This window comes from Ambystoma mexicanum, chromosome 7p, assembly GCF_040938575.1.
Source record: "Ambystoma mexicanum isolate Mex_15411 chromosome 7p, UKY_AmexF1_1, whole genome shotgun sequence".
NCBI classification, from domain to species: Eukaryota; Metazoa; Chordata; class Amphibia; order Caudata; family Ambystomatidae; genus Ambystoma; species Ambystoma mexicanum.
In genome coordinates this window covers 899,165,865-899,192,876 of record NC_090939.1, presented here as the reverse complement: position 1 = coordinate 899,192,876, position 27,012 = coordinate 899,165,865, and the positions used below count along the sequence as shown (strand labels likewise).

The window sequence follows — 27,012 nt, the reverse complement described above, 5'->3', positions numbered from 1 at the left end:
GGGCGGAACATCATTGACACTACCAACGCGCCATTGTGGTTGGTGTCATTCAAGCTCAATGTGACATACAGGCCATGTGTAACATCCTGGCAATGTGAGGACATCAACATCAGCCTAGAAGGAGAAGAGAGGGCCAACATGGTAAGCGAAACAGAGGATAGGTACATTACTGGGTAATCCCTTCCTGGTATGTTGTCACCTCTCAGTCACTCACAGTCATGTGGGTGTCAGTCTCCCCACGCTGATTTCTAGATTGTCTGATGGGTCCACTGCTAATCCTCCTTCACTCTTTGGAAGACTCCTGACCTCGATCTCAGGGCCAATGTGCCCGGACGCTAGGCAGGGGCACTGGGAGAAGTTACGGTTGGGCGATACCGGGAAAAGCCCCAAATCATCCCTAAGGAGTCCATCATCAGGGCAAAGTCTGTATTCCAAAACTGCACAAAGCTCAATCTTCAATGTAACGCATTTAAAAAACAATATATAAACATAACAAAACTGCAAGGAAATAAAGTCAGGTTGAAGTTTCTAAGAGAAGAACTCTCCAGAAGCAGCGTGCAAAGCGGTTTTGTTATGTGCAAAACTAAAACTGCAAGCAAGCGGTTCAAAGGTTATTTTTTTAATTTCTCAGACGAAAGATTCAGCTTTGTGCAAATTTGGAATACAGACTTTGTTCCCCACAACTATGCCCCCCCCAACGTTCGGTGCACACAATTTTGTCCCCCTCATTTCGCAGGAGCCCATTTCTTGCAGATGTCATGCCCCCACCCCAACATTTTCAGCAAAGTTACGTCACTGTGCTGGATGTGGGAACTGCCACACACAGTGGAAGTGTGTCCTAACATGGCGCCATGCGTAAACGGCCATTCACTAGGCAACATACTGAAACAGTCAGGCTCAAACTTGCCTTGTTAACTGGGTAGAGAGAAATAACCCACTGAAAAGTGAAATGCACACCACACCTCAAGTACCACAGACCATGGAGGAGATGGAGACATGACTCCATATCAGCAGGGCCTCTTAATTCAGCATTACCACAATTGCATGAGGAAAAGGCGTCACACCCTCAGACTACACTCACTGACACATTATGCATAACATGGCGGCTGTTGTGTCTATAATTACACCAGACGCTAATGTAACAGGGCACCAATAAATACATCACTAAAACTAGAGACACCAGAGCAATTGAATGTATGTCTCTTTAGTCATCTCAATAGGCGCGAACTGCCTTGACTCCACCCTGTCACCTGACATGCTCCTCGGCGGCAAACCCCAAAGACTAACATCGACAGGGGACAGGGAAAGGATTATACAAACATAGGAAACAGGACATTACATCTCCCCGCACATAAGATAATACTTGGTTCTTCTACTCCATCTCCTCAATCCATCTGACAGGCTTTCGAGTGACTCTCCTTGATGACTTCGGACCATTGTTGCTCGACCTCCTTCGCCAGTGCAACTGTCATGAGAGTCTATATCACCGTTCATGTGATGAGAACCAGACTCTTCGGAGGTCACAGCATTATTTGATTCTTCAGCCACACCAGCCTGCATTGTGAGTTTCTTGGAGAAGGAAGAGTTTCTGGTGACACAACGACCAGGACTCTCAGCTGACACCATTGATCTTTTGATGGCGGTCACAGCCAGTGACTTGGGGTCAAAAGCAGATGCATCCTTCTGCCCTTTTCATTGTCGCACCAGTACTATATCCCCTACTTGTAGGTTGCACTCTTTAGCTTTTCTCTTCTGGTCTGCATATTTCTTCATTTGTTTCTTGCTTGCTGCATCTTTTGCGCGTGCTCTTGCGTCTTGGGTCGGTTCAGACATCGGTTCTGCACTCTGGTGTAATCTGGGATCACCCGGCCAAACATTAGTTTCGAAGGACAGACTCCTGTGGAACTGTGCAGTGTATTCTGATAATCTCAGAGCAGTGTGGAGATGGTCTGCATGAATGAGCGTCGGGTGATGGAACACACCTGAAGGGTGTGCTCCAAATTGGCTATAAAATGTTCAACAGTGCCGTTGGCCTGTGGCCACAGTGGGGTACCTTTTCAGGGCTGAAATCCTAAATATTCCACAAACATTGTGAATTCATGTCCACTGAAAGGTGTGCCGTCTTCTTCTTCTGACTTTACTATTGATGGGATTCCATAGTCAGCAAATATATTGTCAAGTGCCGGCATGACTGCATGTGACGCCGTTGAATGAACCATGTTTATCTCTGGAAATCGCAACATTTCGTCCATGACTACCAAAACATGTTTGCAGTTTGTGAGAGGTCCAAACATGTCGACTGCAACTTCATCCCACACTTTCAGCAGCATGGGTGTCATTTTCAGCAGTTTGGGAAATGTGCGTGGAGCTACTGCCTTGCAAATGACACAGGCTTCCAGGGTCTTCTGTACTTTCATGTACATTTGCAGGAATCACACCTTTGTGCGAAGTTGTCGTTTAGTAGAAACAATCCCTCAGTGTCCTGTGTGGGCCAAACTGATCACCCTATCCTGCAAAAACTCAGGGATGACAATTCTGTTTTCCTTGAGTAGGAGTCCGTAACTGGTGACTGAGAGTACATCCTTTATCAGGTAAAGTGTCTTCAACAATTTGTGCTCTTCCTTTGATAGGCAGTCATCGCTTTGACGTGCTTCATACCATCTCCCTGACAGTAACTTGTCCTTGACTCGCATCAGGACTCGATCTTGCTGCATTGCTTTCGTGATCTCAGGTGCAGTTAGGCATTTTGGCAGTTCATTGTCCACAATGTAATTGATAAATTGATATACCTTGGTCGACTGTGTTTCTTCCTTCGCAGGCAACGGATATCTAGACAGGAAATCTGCTGGATTGTTGTCTTTTCCAGACCGATTAATAATGTTAAATGAGTACTCCTGCAGTCGAAGACCCCAGTGTGCAATTCGTGGTGGCATTTTGGCATTTGGCTTGCCATAAATGGTTGTGAGAGCCTGGTGATCAGTGATGATGGTGAATTATTTCCCATAGTAGAATATATGATAATATTCACAAGCCCAGACTACTGCTAAGCTTTCTTTCTCGGGTTGAGAAAATGCACATGTTGTTGACAAACTCTGACTAGTACATGCCACAATCCTGCGTGGCGCGTAGGAGCCTATCTTGAATTGTGCCAAGATCACACCTAAACCTACCGGGCTTGCATCCACAGTTCAGTTTCCAGATCAGGGTCATAATATGCCATGCAGGGTGCCGATGCTATGCGTGATTTTATCTGCTTGAAGGCATCCTTACATAATATTGACCATGTGAATTTGTGTCCTTTTCCAGTGAGCAGCCGTAGTGGAGTACTGACTGACGCAAAGTCTTGTATATATATCTCGTGCAGTAACTGGCCATGCTTTGTCGGGGTCACGTTGTAGACCTTCACATGAGAATATATGACCAAAGAACTTCAGGATGGACTTGCTAAACGTACATCTGGCTGCATTTAATGTCAAATTTGCATCTTCCAATGCCACGCACACTCGACGTAACATGTCGTTATGCACCTCTTGTGTTGCACCAATTATTAAGATGTCGTCACTGTAGTTGAGGCATTGTGGTATTTGCCGAATCACTTGATGAACTTCATTTTGAAAGATCTCAGCAGCCGATGAGACTCCAAAGCAAAGTCTTTTGCATTGGAATAATCCCAGATGTGTAGTGAATGTAGTAATATAACGAGAGTCATGTTGTAGTTCCAATTTAGATCTAATTTGGAGAAAACTTTTGATCCATGGAAAAGGTGCATCATGTCTGTCATTCTTAGGGACACGTGTCTCTCTCAATGGCCAGATTAGGTGCTCTCATGTCCACGAAAATTCGGATTGTATACCCATTTCTTTTCCTTTTTGGGCACAGGAACAATGGGGGAGACCCATGGAGTGGGTACTACCGTGTGCTCAATGATGTCTTGATCTAGCAGTGCTTGTATTTCATCTTCGACTTGCCCCTGAATGTTTAAGGGAGTTCCCCTATAATGCTGTGCCACAGGTTTGATGTCAGCATTAATGTGCAGCTTGATCTGCTTTCCTTTGAGCTTTCCTAAACCTGTGAATAATGACGGAAACATCTTGACTATCATTTGATACATTATGTGAATCAACCCCATCTGCATGGCTGACTTAAAACTGAGGATGCTGGCCCTGGGACACTTCCTTTTACAACATATGTGACCAATTTTGCAGATTTGCCTTTGTATGCACACATGGCTTTAAACATGTCCTTGCACTCTAGTGGTTTGTCAGAGACATAGGCATATATGTCTATGTCAGCTGGTTGCAGTGGTCCATTATTTTTGAGCCCTCGGTACGTGTCTTCTCATCCATCACCATTGACTTGGAGCAATAAAGTTGCACTGTACTCCACTGCTATTTTGTTCCCGATCGCATGTACATACCCCGTTTGCGATCATCACTTGATGAAGAATCAGATTCGTCTGGATATCGGGGAGAGGCAACAATATATCTAAGTTTTTGGCGTGTTGACTTTGTCCTTGGCTCTTTGGGATAGGGGCGCTCTGTGGTATTCTTTCCTTTCAGTTCTTCTTCTGGTTTGTCGTGGAGACTCCCAGCATCAAAGTGGCGAGTTTTCCCACCTAGTGGTTGGAGATATCCATTTTCTGGTTAGAGGGCCGTCAGCCGGCATATTGTGACTTCTGCGGTCCGCCGATTGCTGGATGTATTTGATATTTTTGCACACAGATTGGAAGTGATTTTCACCTCTGCATCCATCACACGAGTGCCCAATCACCAGACAGGGCCCAACATGAGGAGAATTATATCTGCAGCGGTAGCATTTGCGCTGATCTCTGCTGGCTGGTTTCTCTGAGGATCTCATTTGGAGTGTGAGTTTTTTATGTTGCTCAGAGACTTTGTCTGCATAGAGAGGGCCGTGTCAGCTCCTGCAAGCATCAGTATTTCTTCCAGAGACCGGGTCTTTTGCAACAGTCTTTTCCGAAATTCAGCCGACTCGCACCCAGCGATTACTTGTGATTTTAGCACTTCGTCCGTAGAATAGTGATCAAAGTCACAGTATTTGACCCTTTTGTGTAATTTCATGGCAATTGTGTCCAGTGTCTCACCTTTTTCCTGGGTTGACACGTGAAAGATATGTCTCTCGTAATCCACTTTTCTTAGTGGAGCAAAATAGGCATTTAAAGAGTCAATAATTCCTTTGAATGTGCTTTTTGCACTGTCAGGCATCTCAAATACTATGTGTCGTACAATGGGAACTAGAGAGTGCATTAATATTCCTCTTAGAAGTCATTCTTCCCTGACACCAGTGACATCAATGTAAATATTAAGTTCTTTCAACCATCTGTTCCAGCGTGGTGCCAGGCTGCTGGTATAAAATATGTCAAAAAGCTGGACGGCCTGTAATTTGAGGGACTCATGCCCACCCTCATTCTTCGGTGAGAGACCAGGAGCAGATGTGGACGTGGCGCTTGTGGAACTTATGTCTAAATTGTCAGACATTGTGGTGGTGTTCTACAACCTGGCCCCCTTGGAATGTAGCTGCTGCAATGTTGGTCTGTTGGCTATGAACCACGTGTCCCTGGAGGAACACCTGCCTTGGCTTAATGCAGATGATCTGGGCTGCCACCCCAGACCGTGTAACAATAATGTCCCAAAATACCTTGGATGCGTGTTTGCAAATGCTGATGCAGGAGCGTGCACAACTCTGTGCACAACGCTGTTTCCGCGTTGATCACCGAACAATCTCTCGCCGATGTGAGGTCTGTTCTCCCTCTCTCGGCCGCTGCTTCACTCAGCGTGTGCAAGGTGGCCTGGCAGCAGAGTGTGAGGAGCACCGTCTCTGCGGTGCCTGCAGGTGGCGGGACACACTCCCATTGTTCTTTTTGGCTCCCGTCACAGTGCAAAATCGATGGCGTGGGCCCGGCAAGTCGGTATTAGAGAGGGACCAATGTTGTGTCTATAATTACACCAGACGCTAATGGAACAGGGTGCCAATAAATACATCAATAAAACTAGAGACACCAGAGCAATTGAATGTATGTCTCTTTATCTCAATAGGCGCAAACTGCCTTGACTCCGCCCTGTCAGCTGACATGCTCCTCAGCGGCAAACCCCAAAGACTAACATCGACAGGGGACAGGGAAAGGATTATACAAACACAGATACAGGACATTATAGTGGCAGACACAGAAGGTTGAGCACTGGTCAGAAAGTTAATAGTAGCCCACATTTTGGTGATCACAGAATTGCCCCAAACCTGGTTTTCTTTGCTAAATGCATTTTGGGATGTTATGAACATCATTAAATTGTTGGTGTTTTGTTACAGATCAAAAAACGGCACTGGATCTCAAGGGGCTCCAAAAGTGGTCAATTTGCTCCATGGATGGACTTCCTCATAATGTCATATGTTGTTGCACAGACAACAGAAGTATCCCCACGACTACCAAGCCATGAGGCTAATTGCTGCCCCAAGCATATCATGCTGCTGTATATGTCAATGAGTAAATAAAGGAAACATATACATTTTGAAAAAGGTGAATTCAACAATGCATTAGAGGAATTGAGGTTTGAACCCAGGTACCATGGTTGTTCCCAGATTGACGGGTAGCTTCCAAACCACTTCACGCCCAATATTGTGCAGTAACTATTTAGACTGTGGAAGCATACACACGCTTTAACACATCCAAGCAAGGCATCATGCATCCTTGGGCACTCTGCGGTGCCAAAACCATGTCCCTGGGCAGTGCATTTTCCTTTTAGTGCCACACTGTGGAATGAGCAGAGAGGTGATGTTAGTTCTCTTTAGGCTTATCAGTGATGGGGAAGACAATTCGTCAGCCGTCCCTTACAGAGACAAAGTGTCGTGTATTGGAGCAAAGGGGTTCAAAGTGTCAATGGCAGGTACGCAAGCTCCCTTCAGTACTTGAATTATCCGGGTAATGCTTTATATCATTAGATACCTGGACCCCAGAAAACATTGTTTCCCCACTCCCAATCCTGACGCTGTAGCTGACACTTTACCTGTTGTGAAGGCCCACTTCTCTGCTCTGACTCTACCCAGGCTTTTGCTAGGAAGTAATGTTGGGTCCATTTACTACAGCCGTCCTCTGTGGTTCTACCTCTCTCTTCTCTTTGTAATGTGCCCGCACAGCTTTTGTAGTCATTGAGCTTTCTCAGGGCTTGCCTTGCTCAGTGTCCATTTCTGCTCCTCTTTATCTAGTCTTACCACTCGCCCTGTCTCTCTGCTGCATTCTCTCTGAATCCTCCCCATCACGTTATTCCTGCTACTAACGCTTTACTCTCCACCCCACTAGTCCTCAGCTCAGAGAGTGGATTCGGAATCACCCTGCTCTGTAAACATTATTTGTTTATTCTTGCTTGAGACTTAGACTCCCTCTCTTTTCAAGCCCTCCAGTGGGTCAATGCCACCTTTCTCTTTCATGTTTTACACTACAGTTTCCTCTCAAATCCCAAGCACGTCTTTTTCTTCAGTGATGACATCTCTGACTGTAATAACCACCCTTTTCCCTTTAACTCAACCTTTTATTTGGGGGAAAACAACTGACTGACCAACTCTACCTACTGTATTCTAGGTCTTTCCTTTCCAATCTTAATAATAATGATATCACTGTTCATATAACACACTATGCAGTATTCCTGTAACTTCTAAATAGTGCAATAGGTGTTTTTTTTGCTCAATTTAATCATATCTCAAACTAACCATACAACCCAGGATTGCACTAATAGGTTTCCTTACTATAAATAAATTATAGTTTGGTCAGCATAGAAACCTCTCCTCCTTAACTTGTGTATATTAATTTAATTGTAATCATTATACAAACGCAGTGTATCCACGTTGGAAGGATGGAGGCCAGATCTGGCACTGATGGGTTTCAAATCTGTGTCAGGCAGACTGAACACAGAATCCTGGGGGAGCGCTTATCTCACTGACCTATCTGAATGGCTTCCTTTAGCTTGTTTCCTTGACCTGGTGCTTGCATTTGACAACCTAATACAAGGTGCTTCGAGCCAATCCACTTATTGTTTCCTTCTATATCAAATATCTATCTCTCGAGTCTCTCTCTCTCTGTCTTGTTCTCTTTCTCTGTCTCCTATTTCTCTCTGCCTATCTCTCCCTGTATCGTTCTCTCTCTCTCTGTCTTGTGCTCTCTCTCTGTCCCCCCTCGCGCTCTCTCTCTCTCTTTCAATCTTGATCTTCAATACCCGCTGACCTCTGAAATGACTACCCATTTTTCCAACTGACTTTTCCCTGCAAAATCTCCCAAGCTGATGGTCACATCCCAGCTGTAATGATTCTTGAAGAATCACAATCTGTTTGACTGTCATGACCATGGTTTCTGCCCCACAAAAGGAACCACACAAGTGCAATCCCTCAAGTTTCCCCCATATCGTCTCCCCTCTTCAATATATACGCATGCCCCCTCAAGTCATGTTGATTTACTTCCCCCTGCTAAGGTGAGGACTGAAATCCTCATTTATCCAGTGATTCACTCCTCCTCGACTACTCTTAACTTTCTCCAGCTGCACGGAAGACATTCATTTTGTATTGATGGTACTGTGGCAACTGCCGATACCTCTGACTGCTGCTATCTTCTACCTGCAGTCGGTGTGTAAAGAGTACAAAGGTACGGATGTCCATGAACATTTCTAAAGGAGAAATGGCCGCACCTTTTTTTTTTATAACGCAGGGGGAGACGTCCGCCCGCCCCCTTCCCCGACCTTAACTAATTCCCTTGCCCCACCTCACCTCTATATTTAAAAAAAAGTCCCCACATTTTAGAAGAAAGGTGCAGTCATTTCTCCAATTCGAAATCTTTTTGGCGATTATTTCTGCGGATACCCAAAGGGACATGGCCTTCTTCCTTTCGGCAAATGTGCACATCTTACCACACCTCAGCTGATTTCACCTCCCTCTTTTGGCTCTTGGTTATCTTGAGAATTGGGTCTTTCAGCATCATCGGTTGCCCTTACCACAGGCAAGGCTGCCCTTTCCTCAACTGCAATTTCCACATCCAATTGGCTTCCCTTTCACTTCATCAAATATCACGTGGCAAGGAGGCCAGGACCAGTAGACACACCTTTTCCATTCAAGTTGCCTGTCTGTTGACTTCTCTTCCCCTCACTATCAGGACCATTCGCAATCACTGTGCCCGCTGTGACACTCTCGGTTCTTCCCTGTCTAATCTCCTCTAGTCGCGGTCTCTCCCCTCCCCACTGTTGATTTGTCCTGTTGCCACTTCAGTGGTGTACTGCACTCTACAAATGTACAAAGGAACACAAATACAGATTCCTCTCCCAGTGACATTTCCACTGCAATCAATACCTAACATTCTGTGAGCGGAGCGGTCATAACACAGGCAGATCTAAAGAAGAAGGCCCGTACATGAGATGTAAATTGTAGTATCTTGCAGCCAATCCGAAAGCAATTTGAATTTTAGGGTACACATATTTGTGTGAAGTCCTGAATAGTTTGCTCAGTTTTCAAGCCTTGAAAGAAAAGTTATTTCAAAATAACTTTTCATTAAAGTTTTATTTTGGAATATCTGTTAGTTGTATTTTACAAACTGCACATGATGCATTTGGTGTGTTTAAGATAACTAAAAGCATTGTGTACATTAGCTTGTCCAGTGGCATGAATAATTTCGTTTTGTAAAGTTAATGAAAAATGTAAAAAAGATTTCTTACTGTGCCTATATCGTTTTCAAAGATTTCACGGGCTTCTTCATAGGAGCAGAGTTCTTCTACACATTCTCTTTCAAGGTTTCCTGGCCACATCTCCTCCAACTTGACATTATCCCACACGGAATTATCCCGCTTCACTCGCCCAAGCATCTGGTTGGCGTGTTCATGCTCTAAAAACACTAAAAAAAATCATAATAATTCACACAGTAATCCAATTGTTTCTGCGCAGTGTTACGCGTGTACTTCTAGACCAGGGTCGTCCAACTCCAGGCCTCCAGGGCCGAAAACATGTCGGATTTTCAGGATACCCTTCATTATTATTCCTGACATAAATTTGCTTACAATGAATCAAAATGTAAGCACATTTTCTTCTCGTAAATATTAATGAGGGATATCCTGAAAACGCATCTGGCTTCTGGCCCTCGAAGCCTGGAGTTGGACAACCCTGTTCTAGATGGAATAAGTGGCTGAAGTGGCAGATCCAGTGTAGAACGTTATGGGATTTGAAGCAGCTTGAGCAGAAATCTAATAATGCTATGTAGGGTATTCCAGGAACATTAGGCTTGGAAAAATGCTTCTTCGACTAACTTGCTATTTATTTACTTTGCACAATATCCTGAAACTGTGACCCCACACCTGTTCAATTATATTGCAATTTTCTTCTTGTAGCGTCAGTGGACGTGGTAGTTAGCCGCCGTTCCCATGGGCCCACCCTCCACTCGGAGGAAAAAAAGCATCTGGCCCTAACATCAGGGCATTTAAAAGAAGAACACCCCACTATCAGCTTTGTATTATACAGAATAATGTCCCCTCATTAAATACCTTTTAAGGGTATAGTAGGTCACTAGAGAGTTCTGAGCCTGTTTAAAGCGGACAACTTGTGGGTGGGTGCGATACATGGCACACAACTCCTCAATACAATATTCTGTTTAGAATATACCGACCGATACTATGAAACATGCATAAACATGCATTTTCTTATGATGCATGGAAGTCGTCTTTACCTGTATAAAAACATGCATGGAATGTCATTATAACACCTATTACGAGTATGGTGGTAATAGTAAAAACATCTGGCATTTTATATACATCTATTTTAAATAAATAAACAAATAAATAGCACTTCCGTGTGAGTTTTGATCAAATAGATTTACTACTTAGGTATGTAGAAAGTAGCACATGGAATAAATATTGGTTATTTTTCTCATACTGTATTTAACTCATAATTGGGTTGTAATTTAAAAATAGGAGGTATTTAAAATACTGATTGTTTTTACTGTTGCTGCCATGCTCGTAACGAGGCCCAAATGTAACATAGGACACATACATTTAAGGTAGAGAATGATCTTAAAATCACCTATTAGGGTTCGACATTGAGGGGAGTTAGGAGCTATTTAGCTCCTGCTTGTAGCCTGGAAGAGTCTGGTTAGTTTGCCACCAACAGATACCAAGAGCTACTTTTGGCTCCTCAGGGCAACTGATGCCAAACAAACACACCTATGTGAATGTAACTCTGTGCATTTGGGACAATCTATAAATAAGCATCAATCCACATGAATATGACATTTGAAGCATAAGGGGTCCTAATAAATGAGCAAAATGTTTACGTTTGCATTTTATGTGGAAGTTAGATTTGCGGAATGCTGTGGGCTAGCCCCTGGTTCACCAGTGGTAGCTCCTTTTCACTGGTTAATGTCGGATACAGAGGAGCTGCTTTTAGCTCCTGTTCATTTAATCTTCATTTCAATCCTTGCCTGGTAACGAGATCACAATAAAATTATTATAACACATTGGCTAGTTATGGCACTGCTTCAATGCTCACCAAAGCTAAATTTAAGCTGCAAAAGCATTCTTCTTAGGCCTGTTATGCACCTCACACAAGGCCCATCCCTCTGCTCACCTGAAGCCCATTGCTGTCGCAAGCCATATCCCAAATGGAGGCTCATCCTCATATGAGGCTCATCCTGCCCTTAGACCCAACTCTGCTTTAAGGCCCATTTCCGCTTTGAGGCCCATCCACAGTCGCAGCCCCTCTCCGCTATGCGACCGAGCCCCACTCCAAAGCCATCCTTGACACTAGGTCCCTCGCCTACTGGGGCCTATCCCTACCATGAAGCTCATTCCCAACCTAATGTCCAACCCCACTTTGAGGGCAAGCCCCACTTTGAAACCCATCCTTGCATCTCAGTAAGGTCAGAGCTAGGGAATTATGTGAAATGCTGTTTGTTCTAAAACCTGCAATTCATCATACACTCCATTTTTATAATCACAACAGAAAATGTCTGTTTTGCTTTTTGGGATTATAAAGAATAACATACCCCTAAAGAACATTATAAGAATCTTTGAATTCATCTTATAGTTCTGTGACTGTATTCACTACTCAACGTATGGCCTTATGCTTTATGTAGCATCCTTATGATATACAGTTGGGGTGTCAAAGGAAAATCAAACAAAAAGGACTCAGGAGCCATATTTGAAATGGACAAAGCAAGACATCCTTTATTACTGGTTTGCAAACCATATAAACAAACAGCACCCTATTAGCCCGCCACCCAAATACTAACACAACCCGCCTCCCGTGTGCCCATGGCCAGTCCCCTCACAATACACATCACGTCCATTTGACCTCGCCCGCCCCTGACACATAACAATAATCCTCTTGTTCACTCCCGTAGTCCGTCTTCTGTTTCCACCCCCCAGCACTGTCCACCTCAGGTGAGAAGTGTGGGGCCACCTGACGCACTTCCGTCCAAGAATAAGGTCCCATTGTTCGCGCCAGTCTGAGACGGCATAATCCCCGATGGAGGCCCAAATGGCCTTCACCAACTGGCCCGAGAGCTCTTGAAAGCGCTGCCTCGGAACCCTACAGTGAATGTAAGAACCAGTCGGGGCAATAATTGCCTTAAAGGGATGGTCTAGTAAACATTTTTATTTAAAAAATAGATAGGCAACATAAAAAAAAATACTAGCATTCTCCGTTTTAAAACTTCCTATGTAAAATTTTGAGCTATTCAAGCTCAAAATTCGCAAAAGCAAGCACATGGGCGCATCCATTTTGTGAAATGGATGCCCTCCTGTGCTGGCGTTTGCTTTTGCGTCACTAATGAAGGAAAAGCCAGCCAGCTGTAGTAAACAAAGGCTACCGCTGGGTGGCTTTCCCTTCATTAGTGCTGTAGGCGGAGGACGGGGACCGGAGACCAGAGCAGGAAAGCTGCAGCTGAATCTCGGTAAGTGCTATTTATTTATTTTTTTAAAATAAGCACTAGCTGCGTTTTTTTTTCTAAGTTTTCTGGGCTGGAGGAGCCCGGAAAACTTAGAAATAAAACCGCAGCTTTAAAAACGTTGTATTTATGTTTGCGGTCGCTTTTGAAGCGACCGCAAACATAAATACAACGTTATTGTGTTGGAAAACGCTGCAGTTTTTCTTTCCAAGTTTATGAGGCTCCTCCGGCTCGGAGGAGCCTGAGAAATTCGGAAAGAGAAACCGCATCGTTTTCCAACACAACCGCGTTGTTTCTGCCTGAATCTGCTTTCCCATTTGGAGTTCTCGGACTCCCCACGGGGAGCCCGAGAGCCCCAAATGGGAAATCAGCTGTAGGTAGAAGCACTACGCGGCATGTAAACATAACCGCGTTGTGTTTCTGCCTGCTGTGGCTTTCACTTTGGGGCTCCGGTGCTCCCCTGGGAGCACCGGAGACCCAAAGTGATAGCCACAGCAGGCAGAAAACACACGCGGTTGTGTTGGAAAACGCTGCGGTTTTTCTTTCCAAGTTTCTCAGGCTCCTCCGAGCCGGAGGAGCCTGAGAAACTTGGAAAGAAAAACCGCAGCGTTTTCCAACACAATAACGTTGTATTTATGTTTGCGGTCGCTTCAAAAGCGACCGCAAACATAAATACAACGTTTTTAAAGCTGCGGTTTTAGTTCTAAGTTTTCCGGGCTCCTCCAGCCCGGAAAACTTAGAAAAAAAACCGCAGCTAGTGCTTATTTTTAAAAAAAAAATAAATAGCACTTACCGAGATTCAGCTGCAGCTTTCCTGCTCTGGTCTCCGGTCCCCGTCCTCCGCCTACAGCACTAATGAAGGGAAAGCCACCCAGCGGTAGCTTTTGTTTACTACAGCTAGCTGGCTTTTCCTTCATTAGTGCCGCAAAAGCAAAAGCCAGCACAGGAGGGCCTCCATTTCACAAAATGGATGCGCCCATGTGCTTGCTTTTGCGAATTTTGAGCTTGAATAGCTCAAAGTTTTACATAGGAAGTTTTAAAACGGAGAATGCTAGTATTTTTTTTTATGTTGCCTATCTATTTTTTAAATACAAATTTTTACTAGACCATCCCTTTAAGCCAATAAGTGGTGATTTTTCCTATAGAAAATGTCCGCTAGGATTTACAGAAAATATACTGCCAGACTCATCATTTACCCTCATAGGTGTTTATTGTCATCTCATACGTTTATGGCATCATCAAAGCATAAATCCTGTTTCCCCCTCCCCTCCCTGTCATCAGTGTTAACAGAGGGTACATGATTCTACGTACAATCCATCAAATCCTACACTATTTCTATGAAAACCTGTAAATACTTTTATCAGTCGAAAACTGTGATAAGTAACTTCACTGCAGCTGAGAACTGACAATGCACGAACGTGTGAACGTGTGAAATATAGCTCTCTCAGCAGAATCCCAAGTACCACTAAAACACTTATTTGATCCCTTAACTAGATTTTCAGATTCATTTCTTTAGAGCTAAATGCCTTTGTTTTTTTAAATGATTATGTATTATGTGCATGTGGCTTACAATACAACTTTACACATATCACAACAATAAAATAATGTACAATTTCAACTCCATCTCCAATTGATGCAAATGAGCAATACAATCACAATTATGTCATTATAATTACATACCACATTATATCTAATAGAACATCACACAAAGTTCAAATAGGCAATAACAAAATCTACTTTCTATATTAATCCTGCAACTGATAAATAACAAACAAAGCCAAAAGCAGTATTTCCTCTTTGTTAACTCACAATGGCTAATAAGGTGACATTTGTGATAGTATGTGAATAGACCCGGTGGGTGGCTCCAGAGAAGAGTACCGGCTTTGTAAACACTTAAAGTTCAGCGGTGGCTGTTGAATATTTTCAGTGGAGGGGCGGAACCCCTTTCTTGATTTACTGCAAGTGATAAAGCGTAGTGGGTCTAGTCCTAAGTAATGTATGGGTTATCATGGGTGGTCTCCCCTGAGAAAATGTTTTAAATGATTAGGGCATATTCTCCAGCAAAACCTTTTTTATAAATGATGTAAAATGACATGCAATTTACAATTGATTCTCTAGGCCAGGGGGTCTGCAACCTTTGGCTTTTCAGATGTTCTGCAGCCCTAGTCATCAGAGGCAATAGATAGGGATCATGGGAGTTGTAGTCCACAATATCTAGAGATGCCAGTTGCATACCACTGCTCAGGGTAGCAGAGAACATCCAATAGATGCCTGATCACCAACAGTACACAAGACCGTTTTACACAATTGCATGATGGGTTCTACGTGATTTCGGCCACCTATTTTTGGTCGTGGTACTTTTCATCGCCGGATTTTACATTGCCAGAAACCCTGTTTTTTGTTTTTTTTTTATTCTGGGGGGGGTTCCCATACCCCCATACCTTCCCCTTACTATTATAATAATACCCTAACCCCAACAAAACACCCCCCAAAATAAAAAAAATAAAAAAACGGGGTTTCTGGCGATGTAAAATCCGGCGATGAAAAGTACCACGACCAAAAATAGGTGGGCGAAATGCGTGTATACCGCATGATGACTGTGTCCACATTACTTCCATTGTGAGTCATCCTCATTATGAGGCTCCCCATCATAGGCCAACATTGTAACTGTAAATCAGATGACAGCTGCAGGGGTTCCTTTGCCAGACTATGCCCATGCAACTAGATCATTGCAGTTGCAAACCTGTCAGTCGCTATCCTCGAGTAAAACAGATAGAACCCGCTCCGTTATTCATGAAATCAGATATGTATATTATACGTTTGCTCCTTTTCTGGCTTTATTAGGTATCTTTTAGCCCCTCTTGGTTGACACGTGTTTCGGCTACTTAGCCTTTCTCAAAACCGGGCTGGTTCACCTCAAGATTCAAAATTATTTGTAAACAGCACAACAAAACATTATTTCAAACCAACATCACCATTGCGTGTGCAAATTTAATAAACATTGCAAGACAGAGAATACGGGTTGGTAGTGGGAAGGATTGGTTAGAGTGGGAAAAACAGAACAAAAGAAAAAAGAAAAGAAAAAGAAAAATGTTTTCATTATAGTGCTTTGCATTTGAATTCCGCTGTTTGTACATTACTATTTTTTTCGCCATACTTGGTGTTTCCCTCCTATTTATTAGCCATGCTTGTTTCCCAAACATTCAACTTCCTAATGCACTAGAGTTAGAATCTAGCCCACATTCATAGAGTATGTTGCCTCTAGTATTTGACGTCCCTATAAGCGTAGCTTGCTATCTCATGCTTAGGTATCATCCGTAACACGCTCACCTTCCGTGTGTTACACAGATGGACGCTCTCGTTCCTGCTGCAGTATCCCTTAATGGTCCTGGGTTAATCCCTTCCTGCCAACAATACAGTTATGCATTAAACATTGTCAACTTTCATAAGGTTACGTGTGTTCTAATTGGGTTATAGGTGAAAGGGTCCAAATACAAAGGATCGAATGGCATTTTTTCGAGTCAAAAGGACAGAAAAACAGGGTCGAATGTATTTTTTAAAAAATAATTTATGAGGGGGTTCGCTCCAACCCCCCGTTTCCTTAAAAAACATTTTTTTAACTATATTAAATTAAAATAAATGAAACATAAAAAAATGCATTCGAAAACATTGTTTTTCAATCCTTTTGGCTCAAACTTTTTGTCATTCGATCCTTTGTATTCGGTCAAATGACTGGACAACTTCAAATTGTTATTTCCTAAGTCTATCTGTCTCAAAGTGTTCTATTTCACAAAATCCCACATCTTCCTTGTCAATTTCCAATCGCTCTCTTGCTCTTCTCATTTTAATAGTATTATAGTAAAGTTCCATATTGTATCTCGGTCCAAAAACTTGTATCTGACTCGAGTGCGCGTCATCACTCCTCTTACACGCTCTCGTTAGAGTGCACTTTCTTGTAAGTCCCTTAGCGTCGGTGCTCGTAGTAGCATTGTGAGCCGCCAACGCCATCTTCTAATGTTTACATCTGTTGCCACGGTAATCACGTCAGGGCAGCGTATCTGATGCTGTGCCTACACGTGTGGCGCCCATCTTTTGGGAGACACTGTTACTGAATATAGTATTCTCGTTAAATCTTCCCAACTGTCTCATTACGGCCCAACGTTATTTAACATAGTCAAACTTCGCTCATGTTCTCAATAACACCCAGTATCAATAATTTTTCATTATAGATTTAAAAGCGTTGTCAGCTTTCTGATGGAACCCCATCCCCACCAAACAAATACATACACGCATTGCATTTGCATACACACAGTCAGACCCAGACACCCAAGCACTTAGTCAATCAATTAATCACACTCCATGAATGACATTAAAATATGTATGCATACACTTTGTTTTTAACTTACCCTTGTATCATCTGTTACTTGAGTTATTTTTCTCTCTCACCGGTCCAGGAGGCAGCAGCCAGAGCTCTGGAAGGACTTGAACAAGTCACTCAGTGGATTTTAACTTAGTTCCTTGCAACCTGAGGGCCAGTGCACATTTGGAATGCTCTGATCGAGTGACCACCAGCCCTGCGTGAGGTGGGGAATAACCCGGGCAACGAGGAGTGGCCCAAAGGGTGTGACCATCTCCCACATCCACTGTGGTGCCACCACTCCTTGGCGCATTGTTTACATTTAGTGCAGAAGAACACGACTATATCTGCACCCCCCCCACTTTTCTACATTACGAAGCTGTTTTGAATACAATTTTTTAAACTGCTTTAAATATTTGTTTGCAACATATAACAACCTGTATATATCTGTCTTTTTTCCAAACTAGAAGATTCTATATCTATCTGGTGTTTTCTTCCCTTAGATATCAACCATTTATGTAAATATCATACTAATGCCCTAGCAGCATTCTGTATAAATTAGGTTGGCATTGTTGTAATGCTAGAGCTAAAGTAGGTGCTCCAGCATCGCTCATCTTTCTTACAGGAATAAAGTGTAATTTTATTGATTATATAATTTTGAACTCGGTTGACATCTTTTAAAGTTTCGGAAGAGTGATGTCAAGCCTACTGTGGATGACTGGCTGCATAGCTTGTCGATTCTCTCCAGCAGAGAGAACAGAACTGCAAGATTTGTCCTTGGCCTCAAGCCCAGGGATGGTATCTCTCCAGCCCTGAAATGTTTCGTTGGCTCCGAGTAGCGGCAAGGATCAACTTCAAGACCCTTTGCATTGTCCACAAGGCATTCTGGGTCCTGGGACTGCACTACTCCAACTCACTCTTCCTAAACAGTTTCCTTCTCGAGATATCGGCTCATTCACCTTGAACTCTCTGAGGGTCAGTCGCTTTTCCAAGTAGAGAGTTTGGGGAAGATCTCTTTCTTCAGCTGGGGCCTCCCTCTGGAACAGCCTCCCTGCCTCTCTCAAACTTGAGCAGAACCACCTCTGGTTCGAGAAGCAACCCAAGACCTTCCTCTTCGCTTCCGCTTTCTCTCTTCCTCTCCCCTGCTGATGACCCATCTGCCCAACGCACTGGTCACCTGGCCACCCTCTGAACTTGGGCTCAGGTCCCTGCCTGTCCAGTTGCACCTCGCACTGCCTCTTGGCTCTGCCAGCACTTGTGGTCTGTATCTGTAACCCTACAGCCCTTCTCTCCACACTTATGAGCCGCCCCTTGGCTGCACTTTCAGATAACCTGCACTGAGCCATCTGCTGGCTGCACTTTTTATTACCTGCACTTCTCCGCCCCCCATGCTCAAATTGGCACTTCTCCCCTTCCCCTTGCCTGCACTTTCGCGATCTAGCCTAGTAAGATCATTGTTTTGTCCTCCCTCTGTTTCCCCCTCCTTGTCTTGTCGCGCCTAGAAAACACTTGTGTACAGGCGCTTTATAAATGCCATATCATATCATGTCCTTTCAAATTAAACAGCAATAAGATAAGTACACTGACATTTGGAGTGCTTGTAATGATCATAAGACTAGCTCTTATTCTCCCATCAACGTTTATTTTTATTTTTTTTCTTTCTTTCTTCCTCTCTTCCTGTATGGTGACTGATTTGAGGGCATTATGTATTTATTGTGTTCTTATGTAATTCCCTTCTGTAAATGTTTCCCTGTTATTCTTTTGACTAAGAAATCCATAAACATTATTTCAACAAAAGAACATTTTTCACTTGACTAGTTGCTGATTGGTGGATGACTTTGCCTTTATTCAGCACATTGAAAGTGATCACGATCCCTTGGTCCTAACATTGGCACCTGGGTGTATGAAGGATAGTCACTGTATACCACTGACTATAGATCCATTTATTGTAGAAATTAAATATAAGGGAAAGATTTATTAGTCAAACTTGATATGACAAATGTGGTTCCAGCCATGTAAAGAAATGTGTTGCCCCTTCTTGTAGACTTCTTGTTTGAATTGTATTTTTATTTATTTTTTGTTCATTTGTAAGGTGCTTATACATCAAGTAAGTTGTGTTTCAAAGCGCCCACAGGGCAACAGGGAGGGAACATGGGATTGAAAATCAAATATTACAATGGAAGATAGAGGCAGACCTACTAGACCTTGTGAACATTCAGAATGTCCAAGTGCAGAGAGAGAGAAGGAGTGGGGGCATGTGGGGATGGGGGGGGGTAAGTGCTAGTTGTACCAAGAGGGAAGTGGTAAGGGGTGAGCAGCTGTAGGTGTCTTGGTGGGTGTTCAACTGCCAGGATGACCTGGAGTCCAGATCACACCTAAATAACAATAGGATAACTGGGATCTCAGAGGCTACAGACAGGGCACCAATGGAGCAGATTGTGGATGCCTTGATTCAAGAATAATTTGGAGACACTAGTTTTTCGACGGCCTTTGTGGTTGAGAGGGCCCATTGCATCCCAGGGGGGATTTACCATGGTGCCGCGAGTGCCACCCTGTCCTATCATCGCACGCCTTCTCAACTACCGTGATAGGGATCATGCGTGTCAAAGGTCAAGAGCTGGGCATAGTTTGTTGCTGTGATTAAGTCGGGTGGGATGGAAAAGCCTTGAGAGGTCCCCATAATTTGGCTTTTTGTTGTGCTATAGATGGGGAGGGGTCATTAATGGCAGGTTGCGGTTGTCGGTGGAGGTGGGGGGACATGGCCTGTTCTGTTGTTGGCTTGTTTGGTGGCGGTTCTAATGTTTGGCTTGAGGGGACAGGTCAGTTCGGATGACGCATGCTCCTAGGTCCTCCATCTGCCTCAAAGAAGGTGTTGCATTTTGTGTAAGGAGGTTTTTACTGGCAGTTTGGGGTTGCTGATAGGGGTGTGGGTTGTGGTTGGTTGGGTGGTTCTTCATTTGGCTTGTGTGGGGGCGGTTTACTGCAGACGTTGCACAATCTTTCGACTTCTACCCACTTTATTATGGCTCCACAAAGGAAGAGATTAAGCGAGAAGGGGATGCCTTTACTTCTTGGAATCCTTAACCCACATCTGTACCCAGGAAGGAGAAATATCTGTTTGTGTTACTCTGGGGTGCTTGCAGACAGCAGCTGTCTGTTGTGAGGGTAGGCATTGCACTGTGGCCCTCCCATATGATGAGGGACAAGCACGATATATGATAAGCTTACTGTACCTTGGATGATATGGAATCATATATGGCCTGGGTGAGGGGACTTTAATAATAATTATTCGTTTTTTTTATATAGCGCTTTAAACTAAAGTACTTTACATAGGACATATTTAGATACAATACTATTACCCAATCGAAATTGGTACTCATTTATCGACCTCTGAAGGATGAAAGGCTGAGTTGGCCTTGCCAGGATTTGATCCTGCGACCTGCAGATGAAACACAGATTACAGCAACAAGCGTTTAACCTGCTGAGCCATCTTGCTGGCTCTTACCAACTCCAGCAGACTCTTTAGTAAATACTTTAACTTATCTTTATTTTAGACACATGCATTTTCTGTTTTAACATTGTACACTTGGCTTGCAGAGAGCAAAGGCAAGCACCATCTTTTAGAGTATTTTGCTGTTCCTACATGCAGGTAGGACACAGGACATAAACCATGTTACGTTTTAGACACTCGTGAGACAGGATATGCTGTTATGACCCTTTCCCATGATCAGTGTAGAAATACTGACTACATAACTTTTTATTTTAAAGGTAGTGCACAGCTCAGGCGTCCTTAAGCGGATGCCCCGGCACTAAGACCAGGATTGCAGGTACTGCATTCGATGTACATAATCACAGTCTTAAGAGTTAATGTAACAATGTTTACCTAATGCTGCGTTTCATAAAAGGTGACAAGAAAGCCCCTACTATAGTTATGTTTTCATGGTTACAGGTATGCTCTGCCAGTTTGCAAAGGTTGTGACCCGATAGCTCCTCTATGCACCAGCCATAAATCTGTTAAGCGGCCTAACTGTGGACATTTTGTCTTTCAAAACAATAGCAGTGCTAGCAACATTCACAAACTCTGTTGTTATCAGCTTTTAATGTTGTATTGTATGTAATGTACGTGGAAATTAAGTATGTGAATCTGCTCAGGGAAACTGCTGTAGTTTCTAATTGCTGGAGCATGCAAACACACTGTTTTTCTAAATCGAAGCCACGTGCTGCTTTGGCTGGCTTCCTCCCGAACCCTAATCCACATCACCCATGTTGGCCGACGCTGGTTGAAATTTCCATTAGGAAGGGGATTGGCAACAAAAGGTAATCCTACCACTGCAATCTCTTCAGGGGCACAGTCGGAGGATTGGAACCAAAGTGAAGGTTCCAGTATGATATGCATAGTAGCATCCAGTAGCAGAGGGGGGGGGGGGTAAGGTCTATGGTGCCTGGCACATAAAAGGCCACTAACAAGGGGCACGTAAAGGGCCATTAGAAATGTAACGCCAGGCAGGCAGGCACATGAAAGTGTAGTGTAAGGGCATACCGAGGCAATAGCTGAGCGAATGAAAGTATGTGGCGCATGAGCGGCAGTAGACCAGGCCGGAAAATAACAAGAGACACACACAGGCCGATTCATGGAATCAACATGCGCCGAAAAAACGGCGCACGCGTGCGAAAACGTGCGATTCGCAGTGAAATAGCGAAAATCGCAGTGCAAGTGCGATTATCGCAGTGCAAGTGCGATTATCGCACAGAAAACATCGCACATCTATTCATGGAAGTCCGTGCACGCGCAAAATGTGGGCTGTGCGCTGAAAAAGTGCGCAGCGCATGCTGGCCCACGCTGGAGCACAGGTCATCGAACGCTATGCGATAAGGCCACAGCGAATTCGCACATAGCGCAGCGCACATAACAAAAGTAGGCGTAACACGGGGTGTTACACGCAGAATGGGGAACAACTCGTGAAAATGTGGGCGTCACAGGGGAAGAACAGGAGGCAAGTGTGCAGAACGCCCACACGCTCGCCTACAACACGTATTCATGGAATCGAATAGGGAAAAACAGCACACGGCCAAAGACGCGCACAGGCCCATACATGTCCGCCACACGAAAGCAGGCAGTAGCGTCCCTGCGCAGGAAAAAAATGTGCGCCAAAGTTCTACACGAGCGAGAAGTACCACACGCGATCGGTCCCGGGGGAGCGTGTGCGTGTATTTCAGGGGTGCGCGAGAAGTTTCACACGCGATTGTCCTGGGTGTGTGTATTTCAGGGGCTTGCGGGTGTTTTCACACGCGATTGTCCTGGGCGCGTGTATTTCAGGGGTGCGCGAGAAGTTCCACATGCGATCGGGCCTGGGGGAGCGTGTGCGTGTATTTCAGGGGTGCGCGAGAAGTTCCACACGCGAATGTCCTGTGCGCGTGTATTTCAGGGGTGCGCGAGAAGTTCCACACGCGATCGGGCCTGGGGGAGCGTGTGCGTGTATTTCAGGGGTGCGCGAGAAGTCTCACACGCGATTGGCCTGGGTGCGTGTATTTCAGGGGCTCGCGGGTGTTTTCACACGCGATTGTCCTGGACGCGTGTATTTCAGGGGTGCATGAGAAGTTCCACACGTGATCGGGCCTGGGGGAGCGTGTGTGTGTATTTCAGGGGTGCGCAAGAAGTTTCACACGCGATTGGCCTGGGTGCATGTATTTCAGGGGCTCGCGGGTGTTTTCACACGCGATTGTCCTGGGCGCGTGTATTTCAGGGGTGCGCGAGAAGTTCCACACACGATCGGGCCTGGGGGAGCGTGTGCGTGTATTTCAGGGGTGCGCGAGAAGTTTCACATGCGATTGGCCTGGGTGCGTGTATTTCAGGGGTGTACGAGAAGTTTCACACGCGATTGGCCTGGGCGCGTGTATTCCAGGGGTGCACGAGAAGTTCCACACGCGATTGGCCTGTGTACGCGATTCCATTGGACCAAAGGCCCTGACAGCGCAGGCGCGTCTGTGACGTGACACGCGCGGGCGTGTCCCTGTACCCGGGGGAATGTTACAAGACCAAAAACTGCACGTCCGAGTGTCAGCCCGCGTAATTGGAGGATAGTGCCTCAGTGCGTATACGCGGAAGTGACGTTGGACGTGTGGTGCGGTTTAAAAGGTACGTGTAGTTCATCATTTCCTTGTACGTGCTTCCCGTGGAGAGCGAGTGGGTGAAATCTGTTCTTCTTGTCGGTTCACACGCGATTTACTTCACAGCGTTTCTAGTTCGTACTCCCTGTTACCTCTGTCAGTATTTTTCTGATTTTCTCTGACCTGTTTCCTCAAACAGCGTTGACTTCTCCTTTTGTCCTGTCTCCTCAGACAGTGTACAATTCTTCTTTTGGCGGGGGTGTTGCCAACGCGCACACGCGCATATTTTTCACGCTCTTTTCCCAGGCAGACGGTGAGTCGCGCACGTATTTACCAACTGTGCTAGCCCCGTGTGTAGCGTATCCCTTCAGAGGTCATTGTAGGCTGCGTGTGACACGCATATGTTCATTTTTGTGTTTCTGGGTGCCACAGCGTAGTGCAGGTTCCTTTTCCCACGCACGTGGTCTACTAGGGGTTGCGTGCACGTCATTTTCTGTTTTAGGGGTGCCTGTGCGTTGCGTGACCCGTCATCTTTCCCCAGGGGTTACATACAGCCTTGCTAGAGCACTTGGGTACGAATTCCATCTAGTACCCTACCCCTTTGACCCCCAATTGCCCAGGACAATTGTCCACTGCAACTCCGATACGCACAACTCCATCAGTGCCATGGCTGGGAGGTGAGCAAGTGGTAAGGGTGGCAAAGGTGGCCGAGCCTCAAGAGGTGGGAGTGGTCGGTGCGGTAGGGGACGTGGCCAGGATTTGCAGACTCCCCCAAGCCCCCCACGTGTGGAGGACCAGTCAGGGACACACATCCCCCCCCCCATGGTTGAGGGAAACGTGGCTGACACCATCCCTGCTCAGCCCTTGTTGGACCGGCCCGTTGTGGCACCTGACCTAGCACAGGGTGACTCCCAGGCTGACTTCCAGGTCGCCAAGTCTAGGCCACAGGTGGCGGCGCAAGCCAGTGTCACCGGGCCACGTGGTACAGATGCAGCCATGTCATCTGCTGCCCCGAGTAGGGGCAGCTGCAGCTCCGTCCACCCCAGCTCTGACTCCCCCAGCAAGGACAGTGTTGGTCCCGGTACATCAGACTGAGGTTCCCCCTGCCATCATCACACTTCAGCTAATGCCTGCAGAAAGTCATGTGGTCAGTGTGCCATCGCACACTACTACTACACAGTCCACCGGTGCTCCTGCCTCTAGTGTCCAGAGCGGCGTACGGCACTCCGGATCCCCACCACCCACAAAAAGAAAGCGGAAGAGTGCTCGTCCAGTACAGGCTGATGACCCCGACACGGCTACACGGTCCGGCACGCCAAGGAAGCCTAGCTTCAATGATGCCGAACTGGATGCACTTGTGCAGTATGTGTCCGAACATGACACCGAAATGTTGGTCACTTCAGGGTGTAGGATTACACCTGCTCGTCGTCAGGCACACTGGCAGCCCATCGCGGACAGCATAGGTGCCCTTGGGTTTATGAGGCGCACAGCTGTTGAGTGCTACAAGCGTAGGGCAAAGAAAAAGCTGGCCTCAAGTCATGCCGCAACTCTGGTGACTGGAGGTGGGTCTCCACAAGAGGACATAGAACTCACTCTACATGAGCATGTTGCTGGGACCTACGTCACAGAGGAGCAGATACACATGTGTGTGATCCATGTGTATGTAGTTTGTGGGAGGGGTTCTGGTTGAGTGCCAGGTCAGGGTGTGTGTGCCTGAGTGTTTTGTCCCACCCATGTGCTTCATCCAATGCATACTGCGCCCCGGGATTTGGGTATTACAGTATCCCTTCTGGCCACAGTAGGCGTTTTGCACTACATTGCGCCAGTTGCCCTTGAAGTGGCATCTTGCTACCACATTGTTCCGTATTTAACTGTGTTCATTCAGGCTGATTGTAGGAATTCACCTGGTTCTACTGCGCATCACTCTGCCCTATTGTCACATATATGACATGCCCATGGTACATGCCATCTGTGTGATGGCATGTGTCATGTATGTGTATTGGACATGCCACTCACAGGCCAATGTGTGATGGCACTGCTAGCCAGCATGCAGCTGATGTGTTGCTCTCCCATCTTGGTGTCATCAGTGTCTCACATTTTCCTCCCCTTCCAACTCATGGACAGTGCATGCATGGGAGGGTTATAGTCACGTGGGACATGTGTAAATCAAGTACTGGTACTGTAGCTTGTCTGGCCTAATAGCGTGCCATGGTGCTAATGCCTGTTTCCATTTTTTGTCTTTCTTGTTTTTGCAGAGGATGACGCACCTGATGCTGTTGAGGGAGAGGAGATGGTGCAGGCCCAGGAGGGATCTGAAGCACGACCAGGCACCAGTGGGGGACGTGGTTTGGTGGTGGCGGAGAACCCTCTCTTGCTGCAGGCCATACTGTCCTGGGGTGTCCCTGGCTGCACCTCCCCAGAACTCTTTTCAGGTGTTGATTCGGATGAGGCCTATGTGGATTTGCAGGTACGTGTTCATGGAAGGGATACTGTTCTGTCCGACCCACCTGCACCAGGGGTAGAGCCCACTATGGGGATGTCAGTGTTGGTAGCTGTACCTGTGGTGGTTACGGATGCAGGGCCACACTCCGCAACATCTGATCCTGTTCCTGGGCCAGCAGTTCAGAGGGGAAATGCAGTCCTGCAGCCTCAGGCAGTGCCGACACAGCAAGGCGCAGTTCGCCTTGCCCCAGACAGGTGTGGTGCCTGCCAACGCGGTTGCTGTCCACCACCAGGCAATACCGCATGGGAGCAATCCATTTACGGTATGGCCAACCAACAGGCAGCATCATCCGAAATGATTGCTCAAGACATGGAGAGGGTGGCCACCTCCATTGTCCCCCCAGAAAGGCAGATGGAGCTACTACAGCAGGCAACAGACTCCATTTGCCAATCAGTCAGGGAGGACATGTTGGCGTCCAACAGGGACAGACAGGCGGCCCTGGACAATCTGAGGGAATCAATTTCTATAGATGCCCAGGGACAGAGGGAAGCCCTGAGGGGAGAGGTCCGGCACCTCAGGCAGACTCTTGCGGACCTTGAGGCTTCCACTGTCACCAGGACGGAACAGCTGCTGGAGCGCGTCACCCGTAGGCTCTCAGCAGAGATGCAGGCAACTCGGGCGGAGGGCCGGGCAACACGTCGGGTGTTGCATGGGGATCTCCGCACCATATCCCTCCAGAACGAGGCCTTCCAGGCCCTCATGCTTGCTGCCATGGAGGACCAAACTAGGGCATTGCGTTTTCTGCCTCCCATGGCACCACCACCTCCTGTGGCAGCAGCAGCAGAGGTTGAGGAGAGCAAATCCAGCAGTGAATCTCCCACTATTTAGTAGCCGTGCAGGCCATGAGCCCATTCCGCAACATTCACGCAGGTGGCTGTTGGTGGGAACCCTGTCCTCGGACCTCCTGGGTGGCCTCCCCCACCCCCCCGGCCCACACATGGCCATTTTTGATTTTTGATTTTTTGTTGCAGTGTGTTGCCTTGTGTGGCTCCCGTGGGCATCCACTGTATTCCGGCTGGGCACATGCAGGCTTGTCCTGAGTTTGGGTTAGATGCTTGGGTCAGTGAGACACACACCCCTCCTGCTTCCCGTTTCCATGGGCTTGCAAAGGGTGTGCCCAAGTGA

The 27,012-nt window shown here is 46.0% G+C and overlaps 1 protein-coding gene across 1 annotated transcript in view; it reads right to left on the bottom strand.

Annotated features, from left to right (window-relative positions):
* The window catches only part of LOC138526428 (coagulation factor X-like), a 302,087-nt gene that overhangs the window by 199,128 nt on the left and 75,947 nt on the right, over nucleotides 1-27,012 (bottom strand). The window contains exon 2 of the mRNA XM_069637170.1: nucleotides 9,702-9,877. Within this exon, the coding sequence (XP_069493271.1) occupies nucleotides 9,702-9,877 (176 nt within the window). The remainder of the gene's footprint in view (nucleotides 1-9,701; nucleotides 9,878-27,012) is intronic.